The sequence below is a fragment of the Malurus melanocephalus genome, unplaced genomic scaffold (genome assembly GCF_030028575.1).
Source record: "Malurus melanocephalus ecotype Western Australia unplaced genomic scaffold, MMel_1.1 scaffold_219, whole genome shotgun sequence".
In the NCBI taxonomy this organism is placed as follows: domain Eukaryota; kingdom Metazoa; phylum Chordata; class Aves; order Passeriformes; family Maluridae; genus Malurus; species Malurus melanocephalus.
In genome coordinates this window covers 1,014,174-1,025,940 of record NW_026623451.1, presented here as the reverse complement: position 1 = coordinate 1,025,940, position 11,767 = coordinate 1,014,174, and the positions used below count along the sequence as shown (strand labels likewise).

The following is an 11,767-nucleotide window of genomic DNA, read 5'->3' as shown; positions in this document are numbered from 1 at the left end:
CATTTCCTTTCCCCTCCTTCGCCCTTTCCCTTTCCCTTCTCCCTTCCCTCTCCTCCCATCCCCATCCCATGCCCTCTGTTATTCCTGGCCGCACAGAACATCCAAGCGCGGGGCTCGGGGCGAGCGGGGGGGATGGAATGAGCTCACCAGGATGCTTTTCTCACACGGAGACGACCAAACGAGGAGGAAGTTGCCTTTATCTCCCGTCCCTGCCCGTGGGTCAAAGGCTCCTGCTSGGGAGGAGGGAGCGGGCGCTCCCCTCCGCGGCCGGGCGCTGATAACCCCACTGCCCGCGGGGAGGCCCGGCCAGGAAAGGGAGGCTCTGCTCCCGACTTCAAGGCGAAAAAAACCCACCAAAATAACGGGATGGGTTTGGCTTCTGCTGGAGTAGAAAAGGGTTTGCGGGGGAAAATGGATTTTCTTGTGCGTTGCTGTTTTGCTGATCGTCTCCTTCTCTGCTTGGCTTTGGGATTCCTCACCCACTGAGGAAGGAGATGGAGAGGCAGAGGGCTGAGGGCAGGATGGTTTTCCAAAGATGAATTAGGGATGTTTTTTCACCAACTGTCCCTTGTCACCTTCTCTAAGTCATAGCCCTGTGAAAACGCATTTTTTTCAGCAAAAAAGCAAATTCCTCTCTTACTCTCTCCTACTATGAACTTGTACTTACAGGCAGGTAGGATGGCTCCCTTRTACTCGATACTAAAATTGCTTTTCAAACAGAGAAAAGTCATTTAGCACCCCAAAGAAATCCTGAGTGATTTCCTGGAAATGCAAATTCCTAAACTTGTATGAAACAACTGAGTTTCCTCCATCCATCAGCTGACCAGAAAGATGCAGAGAGCAGAGCTGGGCTGGAGAAGAAAGAGTGCTCCACCAGAACTAGGGAGAAAGGAAAATACTTCCCTGCCCTTTAAAATAGGAGCTGTTGGCACGGCCGGGACAAGCAAACCGAATCCAAATTGAGTCCTTGCCAAATTATGCCTTAAATTATAACTCCGCTGTGGATGCTATAAAATCGAGTTTAACTTCAGCTTGATGGATTTGGAGAAAGAATATAATATTAATAGAAGTGGGAGTTAATAAAACAGGACACACTGCCTGCTTGAAAGGCATTTCCCGAGGAGAAAACAGACGTGAATGGAGCTGCTCTCCTTTGAAGGAAAATAGAGGCGTTTTTATAGGAACAGAAATGATCAGGCGAATAAAACCAAAGCAAAGCAGGAGCATGTAAGCACAGTAGTTTGGGAAAAGTGCCATGTTAGGAGGAGCAGGAATATTTGATTGTAAATCAGCAACATCTGCGTGATAAGGAATGACATCTGCGTATCTGCCTCTGTCAAAAGAGCGGCAGGAATCCCCCAGACACTCTCACAGCCCCGGCCCGGCACATCCTCGCACCYACCACGGCACATTTCACACACCCCACGCACGTTTGACAGGCTCTGACATCCCTCTCTCCCCGCTCCATGCGCATTCCTCCCCTGCTCGGAATTAAGGGGAGAGCAAAGCAAAAGGGGCTGTAGCCCCAAGATCCAACCCAAYTGGGAGAGGGAGAGCTGTAAAAATAAACCAGGGGTGATCTCCCCTAAACGGCATCTCCCCACAGGGAAGGGGATAAAATTCATAGCTTGCCCCGGTGCTGATGGGGAATGATATTGGGGTTTTTGCAGATAAACATCCTCCAGCTGAGCTGGGTGACAAGTGGGGTCTTTTCCACCAGCAGAACCCCCAGTTCRGCTTTCACAGCTGACAGCTCGCTTGGAAAACCAGATTTTTACCTTCCAACCCAGGCTCCCTTTTCCCTGCCATAAAGGATGGCAGCCCCCTGATCTGTGGGGCAGCCCCAGGTCCTGCTCTCAGTGCTCTGCTTATTTTTTTCCCCATTTTTCTCTCTCACCTCCACCCTTTATCTGTAGCACATCCCTCAGGCTTACTTTCCCACCCACCCCGCCCAGCCTCTCCATTTCACACATACTTTTGTCCACCCACATCCACASAAATCCATCCCCGCACGTGGTTTAGGTTTCAAGAGCTCTGCTGGAGYTGAATTCTGTCGCAGAATTAATTGTGTGGCTCGCCCCAAAACGCATTTGAGCCCGCGCTTACGGGGCTTACAGAAATACCTGCCTGCTTCCAGAGAGGTTCAATTTATTCCGAGAGCACAGCTGCAATCCCAATGCACGGCTCGYGCTTATTTCCCCTGATATTTCAGACGGCCTGGAAAGATATTTAAGCACCTTGGGATCTCCCTCTCCTCGGCCCTACTCCCCAAAAAGAGGCTTAAACWACGCGGAGAGTTTCGGTGAAATTTTCAGGGCGGTTGTCAGCAGCTCCTCCCCCCTCTCTGCTCCCCTTGAAAATACCCCAGAAATACCGAGGTGTTAAAAAAGGTCACATGCACATTTCATTTCCTTGCCTTTTGCACAATGGGTGCTTGCAATCAGCTTGGATTSCCGAATATTAACTTCCCCCGCAGTTAAGCACCGTTTCGCTGCGGCTTAAATCACGGCGTTACAGGCTCGTATTTATTAGGTACGAGCTCTCTGCTTAGGACCAGGAAATGAACCCTAATAGACAGAAATAATTAAGGTTCTGCCCTCTCGAGGKTTCTTTCAAAAGCAAGAATTCCCAACAATTATTCTCATTAATTTTTACAACCTGCTTTCTCCCCTTAGCTGGACTCGGGCTTTATATTGGTTCCCCCYCTCAGGATATCCGGTTTTATGCCGATTTTTTTCCCCCCACCCTAAGTAATTTAACATTCTTGGGAGCCAAAATTCTTTTAGGGAAAGGTTAACTCGAGCTGGGGTGCTACAGGCACCCAGAAACGCTGCGTGCACCAGGGSAGAGCACAGGAGCAGGGCATGGCTGGAGACTGGATTCGCTCCCCGATATCTGGTGGGATTTCTGGATGTAGGGGTTCATCCTTCCCCTAAAAGACCCAGTGCTAAAATCACGCTGGTGGGTTGGCCAAGGCAGCTGTAGCTCCATCCTGGTGATTCTGCAGRGCTGCTCGTGCAGGTCCCCTCGTGAATGTGGCTTCTGGTCACCGGGAGGGTGGAGCTGGGCAGGTTCTTGGGGTGTTTTCTCCTGAARGCTCCATTTTCCTTGGCTCTGGTTGCAGGTGGCCATTTCCAGCAGTGTGGTGGCCTGGCTGGCAGCCCATGGAGTCCAGCCCCCCCTGTCCAGCCCCCATGGGTGCTGCCAGCTCTGTGCAAGCAGGGACCCCTCTCCTCACSCAGAGCCTTCTCCCGGGTGCTGACAGAGCCAGGGCTCCCTGGGGTGCAGCAAGGTGACAGCACACAGCTCCTCTYCCCACCCAGCCCTGGTGGTGTCTGCACAGCCCACTTGAGGATGGCACTGGGYTGATTTTCCCTTCCTGGCCTCTCTGTGGCTCCTCACCCCTCTGCTCTCAAATCTTTGGTGCCRTTCCAAGCTCCTTTCCAGAGGTCTCGTGTCCTTCAGAGCGGTGGCTGAACCAGCCTTGTCCCCTCTGTGTYCAGCCCTGGGATGGGGTGTGAGCCAGCCCCAAACCCCTGGACCCTTCTGGTCCCCAAAGCAGCCCCAGTCCCCAATCCTGGCAGACACCCCCTGTACCCATCCCCATTCCCACAGCCCCAAACCCATGCAGGGTCTGTCTCTCCCCGTCCTTCTCTCCCGTGTCCAGTTCAGCCAGAGCCTCCTCAAAGAGCCCCTGTGTCTCACCCCAGTCCCTCCCATTTCCCTCGCTGGCTCTGGGTTCTGCACTTCTCCCCTGTGCCAGCAGCTCCCCCCTCTCCTCCCTTTTCCTCGGGATCCAGGTCCCAGCTCTCCCTCGGCCGGGCTGTGGGCTCAGCAGGCACCTTGTCTCCATCTCCTTCCTCCCCACTCCTCTGGTTTGGCTTCCTCCTCCATCCTGACCTGCTTTCCACCTGGGCTGGGTGAAAGAAAACGGCTCTGTGCTCTGCAGCCTCGCAGCCCTGCCAGCTCCAGCCRTGCCAGGGGTTGTCCTGGTCCCTCTCTGCCACCCTGAGCAGAACCACGGCCACCAGCAGGGCAGGGGGGCACCTACTCCTGAGGTTCGTGAGTGCTCTGCTCATGGGTGATCACCTGTGGAATTTTTTTCCCCCCACTCAGAGTTTTTAGTTCTCCACATGGCACAGATCTCAGAGAGAACTCAGAAATTAAGGGTCCCATTGCCTGCAGAACAGGAAGTCCTTTTCCGGAATGCTCAATCTTTCTTTAGTTCTGGAAGAGTGTAGTGTTTTCCCTTAGCTTAAGTGCTTAAAAAAAATGTTGATAGCAAAATTAGTAAATAAAATGGAGCCCAGGGCACCTGGTGTGGAGCACATCACCCCCAACAAACTTTTAACTTTGCTCCAACTTCTAAAGTGAGAAACCATTGAGAAAAACCTTATTGTGGCACGTTCTTGATAAAAAAAAAAATTCTTAGTGCAAGTTTTGATTGTGGCCATAATGATGCTCATGAGCCCTCAGGCACAAATCCCCATAGAAACACCTGCCTGTGGAAAAGGAAAAAAAAAAAGTAAAGCATCTATCCTCAACCTGAATAGATGAAAAACTAAATTTTATCATGCTGTTGGAAAGGTCTCAGCGTTTTGTGGCCAATTAGCCCAGGGAAAGGAGAGCAGGGGATAACGCAGGGATTCCATCGGGCGCTGTCGCTTCCCGTGAGAGTGAAGATGAACCCATGGGTCAGACAAACCCTGAAAAGGGGGAATTTGGGAGGCTTCACCCTACAAAGCTCTCCTCTCCAAGGCTCCATGGCAGCTTCAGGAATGAGTGGTCAGGAGGGAGCTTTGCCGTGGGTTTCCTTCAGTAACAAATCCCCAAACAAAGCCCTACAGTTTTATTGAACCTGCRCTGTGTAATTCAGCCCTGGGCACTYGGGCTTAATGACCTYGCAGGACGYTGTATTTTGGTTTATTTTTCATGAGGTAATTGTCATTTGACTTTCTGACAGCTTTTCTTCTCCCCCTCACCCCCCACCATGAGTTATAGTCAATTAAAYTCAGTTTCGCTGTGGCAAAGCTGATCCAGAAGAAGGTTCTTTCCACCCCTGCGTTTGCTTTTCCACCTCTGAAATAGTTTGGAAGTCAGGCAAAAAGCGGCCAAACAAAATATCTTCCACGGGTTGTTTGTTAAAGCAGGGACCCACCAGTTTTTTCTCTGTTTTCTGGTTTGTTGTGAACAGTTTTGTTAAACCTGGCTCGGAATTTCCTGGCTTAGTGGTGGCTGATGCCGTGAGTTATCACCCGGGGAAACTTYTTTTCTGGAAGCTCCAATCCATCAAAAAACTCTCAGAATTCATTCCAAACCTTCTGTAGTCCCTGATTTTAGATGCCTTCGCTCCATCCCTCATTTTAAGGAGGGTGAAGCTGCCCGTGATTCACTTGGGGCTTTTGGCCACCATCTCTGCTCGTGAGAGCATTCCTGATGTGGCTTTAGGGGATCCTCCACTCCCAAATCACCACCTTTGCCATACTGACCCCCATTTTGATATTTTGGCCTGTATTTCGTGCGTGATTAAAAATGTGAAGAATCAAACAGGGCATTGAATGAGGCTCTCAGTGAGGGGCTGGAGCGCCGCTGGCTCCTCCTTTGCAGCGCACCGGGGATCTGTGGGGGCAGTGCCACCCACCCCAGTGCCCTCTGGCAGTCCCCATGTCCCTCCCCTGATCGCAGCAGGGAGCCCAGGCTGCCGGGGCCGGCGCCTCGGTCGGGGTGGGATGAATCCGGCCCTTTGTGCCTCAGTGTGCTGGTGCCAATCCTGTAAATCCTCRCCCCGTGAAGGGCTCCGCTTATGTGAGCAAATATTGCCATTGGGGTCAGCCGGGGAGGACAACTCCTACATTTATAGGGTTTCAGGAACATTCAAAACCCTTCAATAATGGCTATTATTCATTCTGGAAGAGTCAGCACCTTCAAACCGATCGGCTCGGCGAAACGCGGGGCTGTGTAAGAATTAATTTGGAATTTTTAATTGCAAAATGAGCCTCTGTTTTATTGCTGGAGAATGGCTCAGCTGGCAAATGGACCCCAAAAGATGGTTTGTTTACCCTTCTCTTTGAAATCTAAAATGAGGGATGAAAAAATAGTGCAAAGGGCTGTTTTGTGTGCTGGGTATGGTCCWGATTCAATGGGAATGCCCGTGAGGATCAGTGCAAGGGTGGTGGGGGGCTCTGTGAGAGATTTGGGGCTGACTGAGGMAAAAATGGCAAATAAATAAATGGAATTTTTTTTWAWKRAAAAAAACAAGCAGAAAGACAAGGAAAGAGCAAAATAATCTGGTTGTGTGCACACACCTGGCAAGGTTGGCTATTGACAGTGGGCGAGCCAGATTTTCCTCTCTGGGTTTTGGCAGGGAGCTGGGCCCGGCTGTTTGTGCCCGGCTCGGTGAGCATGAACCTCTCTCTGTTCTCCCTCCACAAATCCCGAGCTCTTTCCTTCCCCTTGGCCAACGCTGGGGAGGAAGGAAGGACGGGGTTTCCAGAAAACACCGTGGGGAGGGTGTGAAGTTCCTCCAGACCGGTTTTTTTCAGTCCTCCTGGGTGAGGGTCTCTCCTGATCCCTTGCTGAGGGCTCAAACTGCCAGGCAGCGATGGAGAAAAGGGGAAAAAAATGGAACTTTTTCCTCTTCTGCCCAAATTTCAGGCCTTTGTAGCGATATCACACCCAAGCCAGGCTCAGTCCTGCTCTGCCGAGGCACCGAAGTGTTTGCATCAAATTTTGCATCAATTTTACAAGATTCACAGGGAAGCTTAGGGTGCTGCTGGTCCATAATTAATGTTGGCTTAAATGGCAAACTCTGCTTTCAAAGCCTTCAGGAGCGCATTGAACCTCTTGGAGCAGCACAGTCCCTTTGGGTAAAGGCATGTTCTGTCCAGCAGCTGCTTTAAACATTAAATCTTCAAATATTAAATTTCAATGTTTCAAGAGGACCAAAGCTGAGTCTGAAGGGATTCATGCCAGCAAATTTTAGATTGTCATGGAACACATTTAGTGAGCAAACTGGAATTAATGGGGAGACAATTAATCCTCCAGGGCTTGATGGTCACAGGTAAACTGCCCTTGGAGTAATTAGGTAATTAATCAATGCAGTGCTCACAGGATGATGATGAAGAGCACTTGGAGCACGTTGAGCTGCTCTGAACACCCAAAGGGTGAGGCTCAGTGCTCTGGGAGAGAGGGTGCAGGTCTGAGAGGTGAGGTTTTGATTTTGACTGTGCATTGATGAGAAAATCCATGTTGATTGAAAATCCATCCTTGGTCCTTTGAAAGCAGATTTTCTCCAGAGACAAATGAGTGTGTGAGTTATGGAGCAAGGGAGATGCTGTTGACAGATCTTTTTTCCCGTGGGGCGTTCTAGGAAAAGATGCCCTGGAGTGGTCAGTGATGCTGAGGGGTAGCTGGAACCCCTGTACACTGCATTTTCCCTCCCATCCCTTCTGCCCTGGGTTCAAGAACCTCTGTCCCCTCTCTCTGCGCTGACCCCGCTGTGTTCCTTCCCTTGCAGATCACACAGCTCAAAATTGAGAACAACCCCTTCGCCAAAGGCTTCCGCGGCAGCGACGACATGGAGCTGCACAGGATGTCCAGGATGCAGAGGTAACGCTGCCACCCCCGTGGGGACCCTGCCAGGGCCACCAGAGCCACCAGCTTGGCACGTCCCTCATGGCTGGGACTGAGCCAGGACACTGTGCCACTCCCCGTGTGGAGCTTTTATATCAGGTTGTCGAAAAACTCCCAGGATGTGGGGACAAAATCCCGCACCCTCTGCTCCCAGGGGATTTTTCTGTAATTGCTGGGTTGTAGAGGCAGGATCTCGATTGTGGGGTGCTGCCTTGGCCMCAGGGACCTTGCATTTCTCTTTGAGCTGTCCCCATCCGGAACAACCTTTGGGTTTGTGCTCAATTCTCACCTCTGAGGCTGCACGTGGATCCAGATGGGTCAAAAACTTGGCTTAGCTGGGAGAAGCTGCAAGAATTCCTGAGAGTTCTGTCCCCCCAGGTGCTTTAAGGACCAAGCTCCCAGCCTTGTTTTGGGAGCAGRTTTTTAAGGATGCTCCAGCTCGTGTTTTGTTGGCGATCTCGGCCCCGTGTTTTGTTGTTGCTGGCTTTGGAGGGGTTTGGCAGAAGGGAGTGTTTGCCCGCTGGGCTCTGGTGTGCAGAGCAGCAGCAGAGGTGTGGTGCTTCAGGCTGGAGAAGGAAAGGTTAGAAAACATTGGGATCTCCAGGCCAAGTGGCTGGGGAGACCTTTTCAAAGCTCGGCTTTGGCTCTGAGTACTTAAGCTGAAAACCAAGCCTAAACCTTGTTTGAAAATCCTGTTTGACGTCCTTTTCTAAATGTCAGGTCCTGCTGGCAATTAACTTGGTGCCTTTCACTTCTCCTGGAAYTTTGTCCATGTTTCAAAGCTGCTTCCTGGTGCAAATGTTTTGCAGGAATGGCGCCATCCCCAGAGATGGGGATTCTCAATAGGGCATTTTCCAGGAGGGRAGGAGGGACTCAAATCCTTTTTTCYCTGGATCCAGCAGAGGAAGGACCTGCTTTGGGATCTCCTGATGGGAATATTTTCCCCCTGCCCACCCAGGAGCCAGCTGTAGGTGGTCACTACTGTTGCTGACCCGAACACGGCTCTCTGTAGGCAGGAAAATCACCCTGCCCAGCACCAAATAATTCCTGTGAYCCTTCAAACATGCCCAGAACCCTCCTGAAACTGTCCTGTGTACAAACATCCTCAGGCTCAGCCCCAGAAAAGCCAAGATAGATGTATAAAATGTATATGTGGCACTKAATCTAAATCTTAAATCATCTCCTGAATGCGCCCTGTGTTCCCTGCCTGCCCTTTCCAACCGATCCTGGCACGATCCGTCAATATTTATTTATTTATGGCTGCACCACCACTTGAAGTAACTCCCCCCAAGCCCATGCCAGGCTCCCAGTTTGGACTGGAACTTGAGTAACGATGTTGTCGTCCCCCCAACTCAATCTTTGCTGCCAAACCACCCTTTMGTTACAGTCAGCAGAAAGATTTGAAGGTTTGGATTGGCTTTGGGGGATTTTTGGGAGCGGGAGGGAGGAGGAGGTGGAACAGGGAGGGTTCTTAGGAAGGGCTCTGTGCCATGGGAAGAGCGTTAAAAATCCCTTGGAGTTTTCATGCTGGGGCTACGTTCACCAATCCAGGGAAAATAAACCTTTGGAATACAAAAATCCACCCACTCGGGGCTGGAAGGGTTAAAATCGTTACCTTCTCACGATAATTCCTGATGTYCATTTTAATAACTTGGCATTTTAATAACTTTGTGCCTTCACAAAGATGGCATTTTTTTATTTTTATTTTTAAAGGGAGGGGAGGATAAGAYGATTATGGTCAAATAAAGACCCATTCAAGGTTGAAAATATGCTCCCACCTTCGTGGGTTTTTTACGTAGATATATGAATATATGCAAAATTATATATGAAAATACATAAAACCATGTATAAAATCAGTTATAGATATAAATAAATGGCAGCTATGAAAAATAGGTCGTGTCTAGGAGATAAAGAACCATTCAGGACGGAGAACGTGGCAGAACTATGCCCTGCCTTTTGTGGGTTTGTAGAGATTGAACATAGAAATATCTATTAAAATGCAATTAAATTTATATATAATATATTTTAACATATAAATGTAGGCTTGTGACGTGGTTTCCCAGTGATGGCCCAGTCAGTCTGTCCTGGTTTTAGGGGAACGATGCCCATTTGTGCCCCTGGAGAATACTCAAGTTTTTTAGCGCTGTTGGTTCATTATGAAAAAAAAGTCGCTGGAAAAAATCCCCATTTTTATAACATTGCCCAGCCTTTTGTATTGGAAATYGCTGACCTGACATTCACCATCCCTCTCCACAACTTTCTCCTATCCAAGGCTTCCCATGTTGGATTTTTTTCCTCTTATTTCCCAGTAAAAAAGAGTTAAAAAGTCTGTCCAGGTAGAATTTAATTCAGGAGTGATGTGAAGCCTTTCAGCAGAGATGATTTCATTGAAAAAGAGGAGCCATGAGCTCCAAAGAGATCCAAATTCCAGTGGATGTTGATTTTTCCCCACTGCCTTTCTCTCCTGAAAGGTGATTTTCACATGGGGTGTCTTTAGCAGCTTCTCTGGTGGGAGAAGCGATTTTTTGAGGTTTTTCAAAATTTTCAAGTTTCTGAGCATGGGATTGAGCTTGTTATTCTTCTGATCAGTAAAAAAATCCCAAATTCATTAAAAAGAAAAGAAAATGAAGAGAGGGATGTGAATTTTACTGCACAACACTGTAGCCATGCCGCAGTTTAAAAAACACAAATCTGTGTTTTTAAAAAAATGCTGCAGTTGTGATGGATTTTAGGTGAGGTGTTTATTTTGGATCTCCTGCCCCTCTGTGCTGCAAAAATCTGATTTTGTCTCCATTTGAGRGTCTKTGCTGATGAACCACRGGGTGATTGGGGTGTTGCWYGCTGGCCACAGTTTTAATTTATTARTTTTTGYTATCTGGGACTGCCAAAGGGCAGCAGGGGAGAAGAGTTTGTGGGTTTGGGGCTGGAGATGGTGAGGGAGCAATTCTGATCAACCCCATAACCAATTCTTGCTGCTCATCTGCAGCTCCCGTTGTCTCTGGTGGTTCTGAGRAGCTCCTGGAAGTTAATTTTGCTTTCAAATCAGCACAGTTTAACCCTTGAAGCTCCTTTTTGGGAAGGTTTTTGAGGTGGGGGACGGAATGGTGGTTCTGGGCTCCCTCAGTGGGTTCTCTGAGCCCTTTAAAAGTGACAAAAAATCGAGATTGATGCACRTGACAGGGAAGAGTCAGCGGGTTCTGATGTTGTGGCTGTGTTTGCTCCATCAAGGATCACGAGCCACACTTTGCTGCCTTTGGCCCCGATCCACTGCAATCTCTTGGCCCCAAAGGAATTAATTCCAAAGATTCCCGTGTGTCACAGAGAGAGGGAACAGGGCCAGCCACAGGGGACACCAAATCAGTCCCGTGAGTCACAGCCAGCGTGACGAGGTCACAGTGGGTTTTGGAAGAAATGGATGATCCTTGGGGCTCCAAAGGATTGTATTTCCTGGGATTTCAGGATCCCGTTGGAATGAGAGGCACCAAACTGAATCCTGCYRCAAACAAYCTCRTTTTYCTTKTGTCTTCTCCCTGCATCTTTAATCYSCTTCCATTTSCCAGGTTCTATCACCAAAATCTCCCCAAGAGTTTGAAAAATTTTYCAAARTGTTTCAACCCCCCTGCCTGAAACRTTYTCAGGGTGAGACTCAGAGCTGTAACATCTGCTGGTAGGGGAGGCTTTGCTCCTGCAAAGAGGAAATTTTCCTGGTCAAAGCCTGGTGGAAACTGCAGGTTTGAAATGTGTTCCATAGAATTTCACTGAATTCAGGTGAAATCCACGAGGAAGCTGTGCAGAACTTACGTACTCACAGCTCTTTTGAAATGGGAAAGCCACTCAAGAAACACAGGGTGGCTGCAGTTTTTATCCTTGACCCTCCTGTGGGGAACTCAGGATTTTATCAGCAGAAGCTCAGCCCAGCACACAGAGCTGCAGGTGCTGCCTCTGGCCCATCTCCATCTCAATCTCCTCTTGTGCTCCTCTCACCCCAACAGCAGTGATTTTCTGCAGAAATGGACCTTTTTATCTGCCTGATGATGAGAGCTCTTGATCYCTGTCTGGTTCCTTTCCTTGCTGCTGCTGGGGTTTGTGGGGGTGTCTTCGGGCTGCTCTGCTCAGAGGAGTTGATAACAGACCA

The 11,767-nt window shown here is 49.3% G+C and overlaps 1 protein-coding gene across 1 annotated transcript in view; it reads left to right on the top strand.

Moving 5' to 3' along the window:
- Window positions 1-11,767, top strand: part of TBX5 (T-box transcription factor 5) — a 40,157-nt gene that overhangs the window by 11,765 nt on the left and 16,625 nt on the right. Inside the window, exon 7 of the mRNA XM_057374224.1 lies at window positions 7,517-7,608. Within this exon, the coding sequence (XP_057230207.1) occupies window positions 7,517-7,608 (92 nt within the window). The remainder of the gene's footprint in view (window positions 1-7,516; window positions 7,609-11,767) is intronic.